The sequence below is a fragment of the Ceratotherium simum genome, chromosome 21 (genome assembly GCF_057802395.1).
Source record: "Ceratotherium simum simum isolate JZ-2026a chromosome 21, ASM5780239v1, whole genome shotgun sequence".
In the NCBI taxonomy this organism is placed as follows: domain Eukaryota; kingdom Metazoa; phylum Chordata; class Mammalia; order Perissodactyla; family Rhinocerotidae; genus Ceratotherium; species Ceratotherium simum.
The window spans coordinates 27,311,350-27,329,848 of record NC_141920.1 but is presented as its reverse complement, the minus strand read 5'-3'; the positions used below and the strand labels follow the sequence as shown (position 1 = coordinate 27,329,848).

Here is an 18,499-nt window from a genome sequence, read left to right as displayed (position 1 = left end):
CTGGAATGCAATAATGTCTATAAAAGGTGCAGTGCTTGATGTTCAGAAAATGCTTGTTAAATTGTAGCTGTTTTTGTGATGATGATTACTCCTGTCCTAGGTGTGCCAAGGTAAAGTTGGCAGAAGGGCTCTTCAGAGCCATTCATTATTTTCCACAAGCTGCTGAGTTCAGGCTGCAGCCCACCCATCGCAGGGTCAGCCATGCTCCAGCCCCTCTAAGATCCTTGCTCTAAGAAGAGCCTGGCTCACCCTCTACTCCAGGGAGAAGAGACCAGTCAGAGTCACATGCCAGGCCCACAGGCCCTGATGGTGTCATGATGGTATCTCCATTCCTGCTCCAGTGGCAGGTGGTATGCCAGTCCTGACTGAGGGATGATGTTCCTGAGAACAGGCAGGGTGTGCCAGGGGAAGGGGCCACTGAGTGGAGGCAGGCTAGCTGAAGGCCAGCTGTGGTGTGTCCGCAGGCAATCTGGGAAAATCAGTTCTATTACCTCTTTGGCTTCCTGTTCCTCGTCTTCATCATCCTGGTGGTGTCCTGTTCACAAATCAGCATCGTCATGGTGTACTTCCAGCTGTGTGCAGAGGTGAGGAGAATGGGGCCAGGAGTTGGGGGTGGGGGGAGCTGGATCCAGCATTGAATGGGTCAAGTGAGGCTGTCTGCGTTTCCCATGTGATCCCCCCTCTTCTGGCCATGAGGTCTTGGGCAAGTACGTCGCTTTGCCTCTCCGAGCCTCCGTTTATTCAGCTGTAGACTGGAGTTAATAATCCCTACCTCACAGCGTAGTTGTGTGGGGAAGTCACCGCGACTTCCGCATCAGTCTTTACTGATGAAAGAAACAGTAGATTTGTCAATGTTGAGTCCATTCCAGTAGTGGTTTCTCCAACAGCTAATGCAGATTGAGTGACCTGCCCTCCCTCTGGGGACTAGCTCTTGGCAGAGTGGGCAAAACAAGGGCTCTGGGACAAATGGCCTGGGCCAAAACCCTGGCTCCTCCATTAGTAGCTCTGGATCTTGGGCAGTTGCTTAACCTCACTGCCTTCGTCTCCTCCTCATGTGACAGGGATAGCACTAGGACCTGACTCAGAGGGTTGCTACAGGGATGAAATTGAGCTGATTCATATATAGCACTTAGAGTGCTGCCTGGCACATGGTGAGCATTTGCTCAAGAAATGTTAGTAATTGTTATTACTGTTCTTTTATTGTTGATTTTTTTAGATTGGGGTATAATTTTAAACAGTAAAGTTCACCCTTTTTAGTTTACAGTTCTCTGAGTTTCTAGAAATGCATACAGTTGTGTAACCACCGTCACAGTCAAGGTATAAAACCTTCCCATCACCCCAAATATTACTGTTCTTACCCAGAGTCTTTAGTCCCTCAAACAACTGCAAAACTTGGCAGGAAGAGGTTCTGCCTGGAGACAGCAATGACCCTTTTTTGTTTCTTCCTCAGGATTACCGCTGGTGGTGGAGGAATTTCCTAGTGTCCGGGGGCTCTGCATTCTACGTCCTGGTCTATGCCATCTTTTATTTTGTTAACAAGGTACCACCGTGCATAAGGGAGCCCCCTAGCCCTTTTAGGGCAGGATAGTGGAGAGGAGGGTGCTGGGGGAAAAGCACAAGTGTCTAAATCTTACTTTCCCACCAAGAATGGGGAGGGCGAAAGCCATTCTAGAACTGTTTCTGCTCTAGAACATGCATCTTTTTAGGAAAGAGAGAATCTGTGTTCTATATTTTTGGAAGACAAAAGCCTTCAGGATAAATGACAATGAGAATATTGCATGCAAAACCTGAGAGATACAGCCAAAGTGGAAGTTAAAAGAAATATATCACCTTACACTGCTTTTAATAGGAAATAAGAGAGATTGATAATACAGTATTCACCTCAAGAAGCTAGAAAAAAAGGAACAATAATATGAAAGAATAAAGAAAGTAGATGAAGAGCGTTAATCAAGATAAAAGCAGAAAATGCTGCAATAGACTTTGTCATCCAAATTGAGGAACTCAAGTACACTCACAGAACTTGTTGTCCCCACAGAGTGGCATGAGTAAGAGTACAGACAGAGCCTCATAGCAGTTTTGGTAGATTCCTGCATGACACACAAACCAGATGGGCCATTGAGAGGAATTTGGGGTCACTCTCTGGACCTGTCACCTCTGAGACTAACACTGAAGACTGGGCCTCACTAACTGTACTTTGGGTCTCCAGAACCCAAAAGCAAGCAGTCCTCTGCTCGCAACCAGGGTGTATTCCTAAACTAGAGTCATAGGTCATTTGGTTGAAGCTTGGAATGCCCTTTCCCAAAAGTGTCAGGTTGGACAGGACTGTAAGGATCATTTAGCATGGTGCTCCGCCCCCGCTTCCATTGTGCTGACCGTGCCCCCTTTTCTCCAATGATGCCAACAAGTGATCATCTAGCTCAGGGGTCAGCAAACTGTAGCCCATGGGCCAGCAAGCCTGTTTCTGTAAATCAAGTTCTATTGGAACATAGCCATGCCCGTTCATTTACATATTGTCTGTGGCGGCTTTCACACTACGATGGCAGAGTTGAGTAGTTTCAACAGAGGCCATATGGTCTGCGAAACCTAAACTATTTATAATCTGGCCCTTTAAAACAGTTTGCTGACCCCTGCTTTAGCACATCCAGTGACAGAAGACACTCCCTCCTGACACTCCCATTCTCTTTGAATAGTTCCTGTTATTATCAAGGCCTTCCTTGATTCACACTGAAGTCTGCTTCTCTGTAACTTCCATCTTCAGGCCATAGTCTTATTCCTAGAATCATCCAGAAAAAAATCGAATTTCCCTCCTCCACAGCCCATATTAATCAGAATTCTTTTGAGTGGAAAATGACCAAAATCCAGTTCCAACTGGCTTAAGCAAAAGGAGAATGTATTGACTGATAAAACTAGAAAGTTGAAGAAGTTGAAATTCTAGTTTCAGGCGTGGTTAGAGCCAGCATCTCAAATGATGTCAGCACTCTCTGTCCACGCCTCCGCTCTGTGTATGTTTTCTTGGCTTCAGTCCATAGGCAGGATCTTTCCACAAAGTCGAAAGATGGCCAGTGGCAGCCCTAGAGTCTCCTTTTCTCAGCTTCAAAGTCTAGAGCTAAAAGGATGTCTTTCCTCTACCATCATATTACCAATCCCAGGGAAGACACTCCTTGGTCCAGGTTACATGCATCGCTCAGTGTTCCTCAGGTCCAATGGGATGGTGTAATCTGATTGACTAGCTTAGGTTTTATACTATGACTGACAGCCTCAACAGGACCACAGAGTAGGGAGCGGGTGGCCCAAAACACCTGGAAGCAGGAAGACAGGAAGGAGTGTTGGGCAAACAAAACCTAGCTGCCATAGCCTCCTACGCTGCCCCCTGGGGTCACATCACAGCCTCCTGTCCTTCCTCCCTCTGCCCTAATCTTCTCTGCTCTAAAGACCTCCTCCTTCGGCCCCAGAGCCTTGTCTGGAAAATGATGGCCTTGGCCTGTCTGAAATCTAAGGGCCCTTCCATTGCTGCCTTTTTGCCTCATCCCTTTCCTGGTTTTACCACTGGATTTACCACTACCCTGTCCCCTACCCCCACCTCCTGTCACTGTCACCCCATCTCACCTATAAGGCACGAGAAAGCTTACAAGGAGAGATGGGGGGTGATCCTGAAAACGTGGCCTTCACCCCCAGTTTGAGGATATTTGACCTTAGGGAGAGAGTCTCAAACAGTGACCCTTATTGTTTTCTTCTGGGCTCCTGGCATTTGGTGACCGACCATGTCTGCCCATGAGCCTAGAACAGGCTCTACTCGGGCCCTGGTGTGTAGGGCAAGTCTTGATACCAAGGTTCCAGATTAGCTCCACTTGGCCTGGCAAACACCACTGTAGCACAGATCCCTGGAATCCCTGGACAAGTCTCTAACTCTACAAAGGAGTCCAGAATGCTCCAGGAGGAAATTCCCTGAGAGATGTTAACAAAAGTGACAGAAGTGTTCTTGAGAGGAAAGGACTGTAGGCTGAGGCAGGCTCGTGGTGGCTCTGTGGTCCTTAAGCCGGGAGCCCTAGATGCTTCTCTCCTCTCCCCTACTCCCTGACTGCTGCTCCAGGCATCCTGGAGTGTCCCTGTGCTGTTCTGGGGACTGGGGAGGACAAAGAAGTGACACAGCTGTGACCATTCCTGCCTGTGGCATTCTGGCTCTGGCCCCTGAGGTCACACCTGTCTCCCAGTGAGCCTCCAGGCCCTTCCCCAGGAAGACTCCTACCCCCACAAGAAATGGCCTGGCTCAGGGGCCTTGGACTCCTAGCCCTCTAGCCTCAGGTTCAAATCCCACCTCCTTCTACTTCCTAGCTGTGTAATGGGATGTTTAACCCCTCTAAAATGGGTTAATAACCTACCGTGGTGGTTGTGAGCATCCAAGATGATGTGCGGGCCCTGGTACCAATGAAGGTTCGCCATGGCTCTGAGCCCCGACCTAGAGGGAACGCCTTCCCCTTGCCAGGCTCAGCTTCGCCACAAGATCAGTGAGAAGGGGGGTGGGGGAGCTCAGTTGGCCAGGGCAGGCTGGCACTAATTATCTACCCCTCTCCTCTCGCCCGCTCTCATGCCCCAGCTGGACATTGTTGAGTTCATTCCCTCTCTCCTCTACTTTGGCTACACGGCCCTCATGGTCCTGTCCTTCTGGCTCCTCACGGGCACCATCGGCTTCTATGCAGCCTACATGTTTGTCCGCAAGATCTACGCTGCTGTGAAGATAGACTGATGGGGGTGGACCATGGCCAGGCCCACTCTGTCCACAGACAGGAAGCCACTCTGCGTGGGGAACTGCAGGCACGTAAAATAAAATAACTCCTGCTCGTTTGGAATGTAACTCCTGGCACAGTGTTCCTGGATCCTGGGGCTGCGTGGTGGGGGGGAGGGCCTGTAGATAAATCGTGCATTTTTCTTCATCATCTTATTCCAGTTCTGTGGGAGATGAGTTTTTTGTGGGTTGCTTTTTCTTCAGTGCTAAGAAAGTTCCCTCCAGCAGGAACTCTCGGACCTGTTTATTCAGGTTTATTTTGGTTTGGGGTTTTTTTAACAAATGGATCCAGGATGGATAAATCCACCGAGATGCTGGGTTTTGGTCACTGTTTCCACCTCAGTTCCTCAGGGCTGTTGGCCACCCCACGACTAACTGGAAGAGGAAATGCCGGGCCTTCTGGGGCTTCAGTGAAGTTTCCAAGCCTCTCACCACCCAGCCTCACCATTGATGCCGCAACAAAGCACAGCTCTAGCCCGGACGTGCATCCTCAGTGCCAACCAGCCTCTACCAGCCCCTTTCCCTCCTCCCCAGCCTCCTCCCAGGGCTGCCCAAGGCGGGGCTTCCAGCCTGGCCTCCAAGTCATCTTGTCACTGGGAGCAAGCCCAAGTCTTGGTTGCTACAAGGAAATCTCGTGGAAGTACTGAGGCCAAGTGCCCCAGGACAGCAGCAATCATCCCTGCTCAGAGCAGCACGAGTTTGCTGAATCAGAGAAGAGACTAGCAGTCAACTGTTTTCGTGCCAAGAAACCCTGGATCCAGGGCCAAGTATTTCCAGAACCAAGCTAAGTGTCTGTGGGATGAGGGTCCTCACCCCTCAGGATTGCTCCCCAGCCCTTTCCTCGGTGGGTTGCTGCTCTCTGCAAAGTGTGCTGGTGGCGAGTCCTCTCCTTCCCCAGTTCCAGGGCAGAACAAGGCCTGGAGACCTCAGATCCCCTCCTTTAGGCAGCTGGGAAGAGGCATTCTCTCCCTGACATCCCCCAGCCTCAGTGCCCATTCACAGCTCTTTTAGCCAGACCCACCCCTCCATTATCACCTCCCATCTGAGTTCTTGCCTCCCTTTGGGGACACTCAGAAAACTGCTTGTGAGAAGGAAGATGGAAGGTAAGTTCTGTAATTTGTTCCCCAATTCCCAGGAATAGGCAAGGAGCCTAAGTTAGAAAGAGGGAGATAATGTGACAGGCCCGGCTCCTCTGTCAACACCCACTCTTCCTATCCCCCTGCCCACCTGGTGCATGTCACAGACATTTGCTCTTAAGTTGCAAGAGACCAAACCCACCCTGGGATTAGGGTTTAAGTAACAGTCACTCAACCCTTGCTCCAGCCGCTTTGGGACCCCACCACAAGACAAAGCTCAGGATGCTGGTTAAGCTAGCAACACACCCCACCCCCTTCACCCCCCAGATTCTCCCAGCAGCCCCTACCAGCTCCACCAGTCAAACCAGTGAACTCAACCTTGCCTCACAGCGACTCTGCAGCACCAGGCCGTCGTCCACTAAGAATCAAGTTGGAGAAAAGGGAACCCAAGCAGTAGAGTATGATAATGGAGTCTTTGTTTATTCAAATCTTGGATTTTTTCCCTAAGAGATTCTCTTTTTTGGGGGGAGTAGGGAAATGGACTCCTCGTAAAGGGTTCAAACATCATCAATTTTTCTGACTTTTTTAATTATCATCATTATTATTTTTAATTAAAAAATGCCTGTATGCCTTTTTTTGGTCCAATTGTAAATAAATATGCCGTTGTCCTGTTGTCATGTCTCTTGAAACTCTTGCAAGTGTTAGGGGTCTGAGGTGAGACAACTTCCCCAAATGGGTTGAGCTGAGTGGTTTCCCTCAAAGCTGAGTCTCACGTCAGGTTTTCTAGGCTCAGCCCACTGTTGTCCCCCTGCCTGGTGCAGGTCCATAGCCTCTCTCGTCTGCTCAGCCCCTCCATACTGAATCGCAAGCATTTGCCCCTCTGGTCCCACAAGGAGGAAATGGCAGTCAAGTGTGAGCTTTGGTAGCAGTGAGACCTCGTTTTAGATTCCCAGCTCCAGTATTTTACTGCCAACTCACTTTCCTCTCTGTCTTGTAACTCCTTCAATTGCAAGCAGTTGAAGCAAAAGTCAAATTGACTTAAGCCCCAAAGGGGAATTGGTTGGTTCATAAGTCATCAAGGAAAGGAGTGGTTTGGCTTCAGGTCTAGATAGATCCAGGGACTCAAAGGATAGCCTTAGGATTCTCCCTTTCTCCACTGTGCTGCTCGCTGGACCATTCTGTCCCATTATCAACAGTCTCTTTCCCTATGGGGGAAGAAGGGAGGGCATGGCACGGATCAATCTAGGCTTACATTAGCCAGTTTGGAAACCCAGAGGAAAGAGACATCTCCTTCCCTACTTCAATATATTCAGTATAGATGAATCCCAGGAAAGGTATCTGATGAGCCCAGCTTGGATTACTGTTTGCACATCGTGGACCAATCACTAGATCCAGTGGGATAGAGTACTAATACAGGCTGCTTACTCAAAGGGTATTGGATACTGTGAATTTCAGCCACCAGAATCATTTGGAATGGATGATGAGGAAAGAGCGATTTCCCACAGTAAGGGATACGAAGCAAATAAAACAACAGTTGCCAGTTATACCCCACCCTTTCCAATTCCAAGCCTCGGTTTCCTCTGCTGTGAGAAGGGTGCTGATTACCATTCATGGAATACTTCCTATGTTCCAGACACTTTCCATGTATTAGTCCATCTGATCTTCAGTATGATCCTCCGAGGCATGTTCTCTTATTAGCCCCCTTCTACAGAGGAGGTAACTGAGGCATCAGGTAGTTGAAGTAGCCTTCCGGGGGTCCCCTTGCAGGTGAGTGCTGGGATAGTAGTCAACTGAGGCAGCCAGACTCCAAAACCTTTTCTTCCAACCACTACTATAGCTGCCTTTTTTAAAGAACTGTATGTATATGTATATACATATAGTGTAGTGTGTGTGTGGATATAGATGTAGTGTCTGTGTGTATGTATAAATCTATAATTGACAAACACAATGTGATAAGTTTTGATGTATATGTACACCATGAAACCATCATTACAATCCAGATGGTGAACCTATCCATCAACCCAAGTGCCCTCGTGTCCTTGGTAATCCTGCCCTCTAGCCTCTCACCATCCCTAGGAAACCACTGATCTACTTTGTCACGCTAGATTAGTTTGTATTTCCTAGCGCTTTGTATAAATGGAGTCATACAGTATGTGTTCTTTTTTTGTCTTTTTTCGTTCAGCATAATTATTTTAAGATTCATCCATACATTCATCCATCATGTATATGATATACATATACATATTATGTATATCGGTAGTTCATTCCTTTTTATTTCTGAGTACCATTCCATTATATGGCTATACCATAATTTGTTTATCTACTCGTCTGTTGATGGACATTTGGGTTGTTTCTAGTTTTTGGCTGTTACAGATAAAGTTGCTGTGAATAAGTGAAGCAGTGAAGTGGCTGGGTCATATGGTAGGTGTGTGTTTAAACTAAATTGCCAAGCTCTTTTCCAAGGTGGTTGTATCATTTTATATTCCCATCAGCAGGATGTGAGAGTTCCCAGTTGCTCTACATCCTAACACTTGCTGTGGTTGATCTTTTTAATTATAGATTAAAAAGATATAATTAAATCTTTTTTAAATCAGGTTAGAATGCACCTGCATTCTAACAGGTGCATAATAACATCTCATTGTGATTTTAATTTACATACTTCTAGTGACAAATTGAGCACCTTTTCATGTGCTTATCTGTCATCCATATATCTTGTTCGGTGAATGTCTGTTCAGATCTTTTGCCCATTTTTTATTGAGTTCCTTGGAGGTTTTTTTAATTAAGTTTTGAGAGTTTTTTTACATATTCTGCTTTGCAAAGATTTTCTCCCAGTCTGTGGCTTGTGTTTTCATTCTCTTAACAGTGTCTTTTGAGCAGAAATTTTTAATCTTGAAAAAGTCCAATTTATCAATGTGTTCTTTTATGGATTTTGGTTTTAGTGTCATATCTAAGACATCTTTGCCTAACTCGAGTTCACAATGATTTTCTCCTATGTTTCTTTTAGAAGTTTCATAGTTTTAGGTTTACATTTAGGTCTATCATCCGTTTTGAGTGAATTTTAATACATGGTGCAAAGTATGGGTCCAAGTTCATTTTTTTACCATTTGTTGAAAAGGTTATCTTTTCTCCTTTGCCTTTGTGCCTTTGACAAAAATCAGTTGCCCATATATGTATGGATTTATTTCTGGAATTTCCACTCTGTTCCATTGATCTATTTTTATGCCAGTACTACATGTTTTATTACTATACCTCTCTAATAATTCTTAGATTCAGGTGTTGTTAGCCCTCCAATTTTTTTCTTTTTCTGAGTTTCTAGGCCATTTGATTTCCATATGAATTTTAAAATCATCTTTTCAATTTCTACAAAAATACCTGCTGGAATTTCAGTTGGGATTCTGTTAAATCTATAGATCATTTCGGAAGAATTGACATCTTAACAGTGTTGAGTCTTCTGACTCATGAACAAGTTATATCTCTCCATTTATTTAAGTCTTTAATTTCTCTCAGCCATATTTTGTAGTCTTCAGTATATAGGTCTTTCTGTCAGATTTATTCCTAAGTATTTCATAATTTTGATGCCATTAAAAATCGTATCTTTTTCTAATTTTTCATTGCTAGTAATAGAAATATGATTGAGCTTTATATATTGATCTTATATCCTAAAATCTTGCTAAATTCACTTATTCTAGTAGATTTTTTTGTAGATTCCATGAGATTTCTACATAGATGATCATGTTGTCTGTAAATAAAGACAGTTTTACTTCTTCTTTTCCAATCTGGATGCCTTTTATATCTTTTTCTTGCTTTATTGCACTGGCTACAACCACCAGTGCAGTGCTGAATGATGAGAGTGGACATCTCTCTTTAATTCGCTCTATTGTAGTTTCTTAAGGTGGAGGCTTAGGTCATTTATTTGAGGCCTTTTTTTTTTTTCTAACATTGGTGTTCAGTGCTATAAATTTCTTCCTAAGTACTGCTTTATCAACATCCCAGAAATTCTGATGTGTTGTGTTTTCATTGTTATTCAGTTCAAGATACTTTCTAATTTCTGTTTGATTTCTTTTTTGATTCATGTGTTATTTAGAAATGTGTTATTTAGTTTTCAAATATTGGGGTATTTTTTCAAGGATCTTTGTGTTATTGATTTCTAATTCAATTCTATTGTGGGCAGATACCATAATGGGCAGAGACTTTGTATCACTTTAATCCTTTTGAATTTATTGAGACTTGTTTTATGGCCCCAAATATGGTCTGTCTTAGTAAATGTTTCATGTACACTTGAAAACAATGAGGGCCGGCCCCATGGCTTAGCGGTTAAGTGCGCGCACTCTGCTGCTGGCGGCCCGGGTTCGGATCCCGGGCGCACACCGACGCACCACTTCTCCAGCCATGCTGAGGCCGTGTCCCACATACAGCAACTAGAAGGATGTGCAACTATGACATACAACTATCTACTGGGGCTTTGGGGGAAAAAATAAATAAATAAATAAATAAATAAGAAAACAATGAGTATTCTGCTGCTCTTGGGTGGAGTGTTCTATAAATGTCAGTCAAGTCAAGTTGGTTGATGGTGTTGTTCAGGTCTGTGATTTCCTTGCTGATTTTATCCTTGCTTGTTTTATCATTGATTGAGAGAGGGGTATTGACATCTCTGACTATATGTATATTTCTCCTTGCAGTTCTGTTTTTGCCATATGTATTTTGAAACTCTGTTAGGTGCATATTGTCCTTTGGATGAATTTATCCCTGGTAATAGTCTTTGCTCTGAAATCTACTTTAATATTAATATAGCCAATCCTACTTTCTTTTGACTAATGTTAGCACAGTATATCTTTTTCCTTCCTTTTATTTTTAGCCTATTTCCATTTTTATATTTAAAGCATATTTCTTATAGGCAGCATATAGTTTGGTCTTGCCTTTTTGTCCAATCCTACAATCTCTGCTTTTTATTTGAAGTGTTTAGACCATTTATATTTAATGTGATCATTGATTTGGCTAGGTTTAAGTCAATAATCTTGCCGTTTGTTTCCTATTTGTCCCATCTGTTGTTTCCTTTTCCTCTTTTTCTGCCTTCTTTTGGATAAATCAAGTATGCTTTGCATTTTAATATCTTTCATTGGCTTATTGGCTATAACCTTTTCTTTTGATATTTTAGTGGTTATGTTAGTATTTTTAGTATATATCTTTAACTTATCATAGTCTACCTTCAAGTGATATTATACCACTTCACATATAGTATAAGAACCTCACAATAGTATATTTCCATTTCTCCCTTCCCAGCTTTTATATTATGGTTGTCATTCCTTTTTACTTTTACATGTGTTATAAAACCCACAATATACTGTTGCTATTTTTATTTAAACAGTTGTATTTAAAGAATTTAAATAATAAGAAAAACTCTTACATATGTACCCAGGTAGTTACCATTTCCAGTGGTCTTCATTACTTTGTGTTGATCCAGATTTCCATCTGGTATCCTTTTCCATCTGCCTGAAAGACATCCTTTAACATTTCTTGTAGTGTGGATCTGCTGATGATGAATTCTTTCAGCTTTTGTATGTCTAAAACGTCTCAATTTTACCTTCGTTACTGAAAGATATTTTTGCTGAATATAGAATTCTAGGTTAAGTTTTTTTTTTTCCTTTCCTAGTACTTTAAAGATGTTACTCCACGGTCTCATTGCTTGCATTGCTTCCAACAACAGATCTGATGTCTTTATCTTTGTCCCCTCTGTATGTAACAAGTCTTTTGTCACTGACTGCTTTTTCTGTGTCACTGGTTTTGAGCTATTTGTTTATGGATGCCTTGGCATAGTTTTCTTCATATTTCTTGTGCTTAGGGTACATTGAGCTGCTTGGAACTGTGTGTTTATTGTTTTCAGTAAGTTTGGAAAGTTTTAGGCCATTATTTCTTCAAGCATTTTTTTCTGCCCCCCCATCTCTCTCGTTCCTTCAGTAATTCTGATTACCCATATGTTAGGCTGCTTAAAGTTGTCCCACCACTGATGTGCCACACACTGATGCTCTTTTTTTTTTTTTTTTAATTCTTTTTTCTCTGTTTCATTTTGGATAGTTTCTGTTGCTGTGCCTTTATTCACTAATTTTCTGCCCTGACTACTGTGCCATTAATCCCATCCAGTATGGTTTTAATCTCAGACATTGTCTTTTTCATCTCTAGAAATTTGATTTAGATCTTTTTTATGTCTTCTATATCTCTACTTTTTGTGTAAAATATACATAACAAAATTAACTATTTTAAAGTATACAATTCAGTGGTGTTAAGTACATTCACAATGTTGTGCAACCATCACCACTAGGGACCTCCAGAACTTTTTTATCATCCCAAACTGAAACTCTGGACCCATTAAACACTAACTGCCCATTCTCTTCTCCACCTAGCCCCTGGTAACCACTATTCTACTTTTTGTCTCTGAATTTGGCTACTCTAGTGGAATCATACAATATTTGTCCTTATGTGCCTGGCTTATTTTGCTTAGCATAATGTCTTCAAGGTTCATCCACATTGTAGCATGTATCAGAATTTCACTCCTTTTTAAGGCTTAATAATATTCCATTGTTATGTCCATACCACATTTTGTTTATCCATTCATCCACCAGTGGACATTTGGGTTGTTTTCACCTTTTGGCTATTGTGGATAATGCTGCTACGAACACTGGTATACAAATATCTGTTCGAGTCCCTGCTTTCAGCTCTTTGGGGTATATACCTAGGAGTGGAATTGCTGGATCATATGGTAATTCTATGTTTAATATTTTGAGGAACTGCCATACTGTTTTCCACAGTAGCTGTACCATTTTACATTACCACCAGAAATGCATGAAAGTTTCCATTTCTCCACATCCTTACCAATACTTGTTATTTTCTGTTTTTTGATAATACCCATCCTAGTGGGTGTGAAGTGGTATCTCCTATTTTTTATTTGCATTTACCTAATGATTAGTGATGCTGAGCATCTTTTCCTGTGCTTATTGACCATTTGTACATCATCTTTGGAGAAATGTCTGTTCAAGTCCTTTGCGCATTTTTAAATTTTTTTTATTGAGTTGTAAAAGTTCTTTATATATTCAGGATATTAATCCCTTATCAGATATGTGATTTGCAAAATATTTTCTTCCATTCTGTGGGTTGCGTGTTCATTCTGTTGATAGTGTCCTTTGATGCACAAAAGTTTAATTTTGATGAAGCCCATTTTATCTATTTCTTTTGTTGCCTGTGCTTTTGGTGTTATAGCTGAGAAATCACTGCCAAATCCAGTATTGTGAAGCTTTTTCCCTGTTTTCTTCTAAGAGTTTTATAGTTTTAGGTCTTACATTTAAGTCTTTGATCCATTTTGAGTTAACTTTTGTATATGGTGTAATGGTCCAACTTATTCTTTTTTTTTTTTTTTTTTGTGAGGAAGATCAGCCCTGAGCTAATGTCTATTGCCAATCCTCCTCCTTTTTTTTCCTCAAAGCCCCAGTAGATAGTTGTATGTCACAGTTGCACATCCTTCTAGTTGCTGTATGTGGGACGCGGCCTCAGCATGGCCGGAGAAGCGGTGCGTTGGTGCGCGCCCGGGATCCAAACCCAGACCACCAGTAGCGGAGTGCGCGCACTTAACCACTAAGCCACTGGGCGGCCCCACAACTTATTCTTTTGCATGTAGATAACCAGTTTTCTCAGCACCATTTGTTGAAAAGACTGTCCTTTTTCATTGAATGGTTTTGGCACCTTTGTCAAAAATCATTTGACCATATATGTCAACTTTTTTAACATATGGAATACAATTAAAGCTTTTAATGTCCTTATCTGCTCATTGTAACATCTGTTTCAGTTGTGGGCTGGTTTCTATTGTTTCTTTTCCTCATTATGGATCATGTTCCTGCCACCTTATAGGCCTGAGAATCTGACTGGATGCTGGGCATTGTGAATTTTACCTTGGTAGGTACTGGATATTTTTGTAATCCTGTAAATCTTCTTGAGCTTTGTTCTGGGACAGTTAAGTTACTGGGAAACAGTTAATCCTTTCAGTTCTTGCTCATAAGATTTTTTAAGCAATTCCAGAACAGTGCTCATTCTAGGGCTAATTATTGGCCACGACTGAGGCAAGACCTTTCTGAATATTCTCCCCAGTTCCCTATGATACTCTCCCCAGTGCCATGGCTGGTGGGAATAGACACTATTTCCCACTCAGGTGAGCACTAGGCACTGTCCCCTTAATCCTTCCTGATGGCTCTTTACCTGGCCTCAGCTGGTTTCCTCACACGCTTGTGCTGATTAGTATTCTGATGACTACTCACGGGCACCCTCTGCAGATCTCCAGGGGTTTTTCTCTGCAGCTCTCTCTCTCGTATTCTGTTCTATGAATTCTTGTTACCTTGGTCTCCCCAGACTCTCAGCACCATCTCCTCAACTCAGAGTGCACTGGGCTCCACTTCAGTTCCCCTCCCTATGCTGCAGCCTGAAAACTCGCAAGGCAGTAAGCTAGGGCAATCACAGGGCTTACCTTGCTTGTTTCCCATCTGTCTGGGATCACTGTCCTTTACTGGTCGATGTCCAGAGCCTTGAAAACCACTGTTTCATGTATTTTGTCTGGTTTTTCTGCTTGTTTCAGGTGGGAGGATAAATCTGATTCCTGTTATTTCGTCTTGGCTAAAAGCAGAAGTCTCTACTGCCACCTTTTTCACCTGTAGGGACACAGGGTCTTTGTGAAGGAATGTATGAGTTCTGTAAGTGTTCAGTAAGCTCAGTGCTCACTCACACAGTAGTTGCTCAATTATGCCCTCACCCACCAATGGTGAGTCTAAAGGGCCTGACTCCTGGGAATCTTAGTTTGACAGTGACTTGGCTGGACTTAAGGAAATCTCTAGGTCCAGAAACCTTGTATTTGAACCTGTGCTAGGCCAGAAGTCAGCACCCTCTAACCCTGAAGGTCATCATGGGGTGGAAGTGCCATCTAGGGCGTCCCATAGAAGGGCTGAATTATGAGTGAGCTCCTAGGGATGATGGTCTTAGCTATCCCACTGGACATTGTGGGCAAACATCCATTTCACCCCTGATGCTTGGTCTGGGCAAGTCATAGTACCATGCTACCCATTGCCGATAACTGATTCAAGAGCAGACATGTTATCCAGTTCTAGCCAAGGAGATACAGGACCTGGAAAGTCTAGAGTGGCCTCTGGAAGAGGTTTCCTCCATTTTAAGGGAGGCATGGGAAGACACAGTTGGCCTTCTCTGGAGTTGCCATATCCCAAAGTGACTCTTTGAGCTACTGCCACCATCTTGGCACCAAACTGAAGATGGAACCAACAGGAAGAAGGGCAGATCACATAAGAAGGCCCAAGTCCTTGAAGACATCATTGACCTGCTGAATCAAACAGCCCCAAAGCCCATCTCACCTCTGGATATTCACAGAAGGAAAAAAATCTCTAAGTCTGTTAAAGTTAGAGTTTCTGTTAGATGCAACCTAAAGCACTGTCACCGAGCTAGCCACCTGGAGGGCTAGAGGTGTATGTGGAGGGGCAGGTACCTTGAAGGGACTTCTTCGTCCTGCCAAGGGATTCCAAGTTCTCCTTTAGATCAGAAACAGGCTAAGAGCTGTGTAAAGATGTGCCCAAGGCCACACAGTGGGAAATCAAGAGCATGCAGGCCTATCAGCCTCCCAGCTGGTGCCTGCTCCACCACGGCCCCGTGCCCTTGAGATCCTGAGTCAGCCCTGATGGTGGGGCCTGTGGGGTGGGGCCCTCAACGTTCACCAACCCAAGTCGACATTTACTTCTGCTGAGCAAGGACAAGCAGATACCAGAGACTTCCTTGAATTTTTGTGCTGAAATCGTGTCCTTGGAGGAAAATATCAAAGTCCCCCAAGCTGTAATCAGGGTGGTTACAGGTAACAGCTAATTGCTATAGTTTCTGGACAGATTTTTCTGATTGAAAAGAACTTGTTCAAAGTTCTTTCCCAGGCCAATAGAACAGGGCAGACCCTTGAGAGCAGAGGTGAGCAAAACCCTGGGGTCAGAGCCTCATGTTTGCTCTCCACACCAGAGCAGGAAGCGCCCCCTCACCCTGACCTCCTTCCTCCACCCTTGGAGCATATGTAAGCCAGGCGGCCATCTCTCTGTAGGAGGGACCAGGAGTGGGCCCAGAGACATCACCTCAGTTCCAGAGGCTGCCTGGAAAAGGACTGTCTTGGACCATACAGAGTTCCTATCCCTAGAGATAGTCTTCCCTTGCCACCTGGAAGACCCTCCTGAGCCTCGAGGATGTGAAACATTCACTCATTTCACAAAGTTTCTGAGCCCCAAACTGTGCCAGGAGCTATTCTAGGTAAGGGGTATTCAGCAGTGAATAAAACAAAGTCCCCACAAGTGTAGAGAAAAAGGCAGAAGGATAAGTGAATATACAGTATAATGTCAGGTGGTTGTAAGTAGTATAACAAAATCCAAATCAGAGAAGGGGGAGGGAGAGTGACCGGGTGTTTTTAGAAAGGGTGGTGAGGGAATGCCTCCCAGAGGGGGTGAAATTGTAACAGGTGAGCTGAGAAACCTTAATGAATCGAGGAGCCAGCCATACCAGTACCTGGAGAAGAAGGTTCCAGGCAGAGGGAAGAACAAGCACGGTCGTGAGTCAGGCTGGAAGACTAGCGGAGCCGGTGTTGCTGGAAAGTGATCTCGAGGGGGAGAGGCATGGGAAATGAGGTTAGAGAAGTGACAGGAGATCAGGTCCTGAGGGTCTCGCAGGCTGCGAGGAGCCCATTGGCTTTTCCTGTTGCGGGCCATCAGAGCCGTTGGAGTCTGGAGCAGAGGAAGGACGCGGCCCAACTCAGGTTTAGAGAGCCAGTCTGGCTGCTGTATCCGTACAAGCCCCTGGCACACAGTAGGTGCTCACTAAATGTCGGTGGTTATTATCACTGTTTTCAGTCTCTCGGACTCTTAAGCCCACTGAAGGCAGAGACCTGAATAGAGTCATCTTGTGCCCCCAGTGCCCAGTACAGAGGGGGGGTGCTAAGACGGGTGGATAAATAAGTGCGAGACTCAGGACCGAACGAGTGAGCAAGCAGGAGTGGGTTCTGAGGATGAGACTCATGCCCCAGAAGGGTGGCTGGGACACACGGTTGCCAAGGCCCCTTGCCAGAGTCAGTCACAGCGTGAAGGAAGCACGCCACTGGTCACGCAGCAGAAAGCTCAGGTAAGCACCTGTTTTGTAAGCACCATTGTCTAGGGCCTAAGGATGCAGCTGGGCCCAAATTTGGGCTGCAGGAGCCAGAGTGCACCTGCCAACTACCAGGCGAAGGGCAGGCAAACCATGGGAGGCACCAGCTTCCAGGGTTGCCAGGATGCTTTGAGGCTTATCCTGATTGCCCTGGGAGTGTCAGGGACAGGTGTTTAGCACAAAAGCGAAACCCAGAGGGTGCAGTCCAGATAGGCACTGGTGTCCAAAATTCGGGTTCTAGGCTGTACTTGGGAGGTGGCAGAGATTGTTGTGGACTGGGCCAATCATGGAGGGCTTCCTGGAAGAGCTGCAGCCTGGACATATGGATAAGATTCAAACCGAAGATACCAGAGAGCTAGCGTTGCAGACAACTCCCCACCTCTTGCCTCCAGCTGCCCTGTGAGCTCTGCCACCTCTGAAGCACATCTGATACCCCTCCCCATTATCCACGGGATAATGCCTCAACTTTGCATTCAGAGTTCTTATTTCCAGAAAATGGCTTTAATGTACCCCTGGATCCTTGCTTCTCCCAGGCAGCCACACCTAGGGCACATGCTGTGCGCTGAACACAGCATACGTTTTCTAGCCCAGTGCCTTTGGTCACGCTGTTTGCTCAAGCAGGAATTCCCTTCTCCTGTCCCACTTTCCAAAGTACCGCCCAATCTTCAAAGCCCAGCCCAGCATCAACTTCAGAGAAGCCTCCACCCTCTGATCCCACATCACACACAGCTGGGATGAGCTGTGTGCCAGGCTGGACTTAGCTGGGTTCTGTTTCTTTCAGGTGACCGTTATATACCAGTTAGGCCTCTTATCCTGGTGTAATTATTAGTAGTGCCCCTTTCACTCCCAGATGTGTTCCAGCTAGATGACAAGTTACATGGTCACCCTTCATTGCCCCCACCCTGTGTGCCCAGCTGAAACCCTCTGGGCAGGATCCACACTGTCAGGGCCCAGCACAACACTCAGACACTTCTGGATAGTCATTCACTCAAACAAGGAACTTCTAAGGTGCACGTGAGGCAAAGCAGCAGACAGATAGGTCCCTGTACTCCTGATACATTTTGGAGGGGAAGGAAGGTAAGAAAACAAGATCATCTCAGAGTCACAGATGACATGGAGAGAATCACGGAGGGCAGGGGAGAAGAGACAGAAAGGGTTCGGGGATGACTCTAGACAGGCGGGGCAGGGAAGGCCTCTGAAGAAGCATTTGACTGACGCCTGAACAAACTGAGGGAGCCAGAGATGAGAATATCTGCAGGAAGAAAACTCGAGAGAGAGAAAAGCAAGTGCCAAAACTCTGAGGTTGGAACGTGCTAAGTGTGTTTAAGGAGCAGCAGAGAGGCAAGTGTGGGGGACTGACGGGAGATGTTGGCAGGGACCAGAAAATGCTGGGCTTTGTCAGCCATGATAAGGAATTAGGATTTATTTT

At 44.8% G+C, this 18,499-nt stretch overlaps 1 protein-coding gene across 2 annotated transcripts in view; it reads left to right on the top strand.

Annotated features, from left to right (window-relative positions):
• TM9SF4 (transmembrane 9 superfamily member 4) overlaps positions 1–6,532 on the top strand; it is a 53,435-nt gene extending 46,903 nt beyond the window's left edge. For both annotated transcript variants that reach the window (XM_004442485.3, XM_087445430.1), the window contains 3 exons: positions 465–584; positions 1,451–1,540; positions 4,595–6,532. In XM_004442485.3, the coding sequence (XP_004442542.1) occupies positions 465–584; positions 1,451–1,540; positions 4,595–4,744 (360 nt within the window). In that variant the 3' untranslated portion in view covers positions 4,745–6,532. The remainder of the gene's footprint in view (positions 1–464; positions 585–1,450; positions 1,541–4,594) is intronic.
• Positions 6,533–18,499: the final 11,967 nt, after the last annotated feature.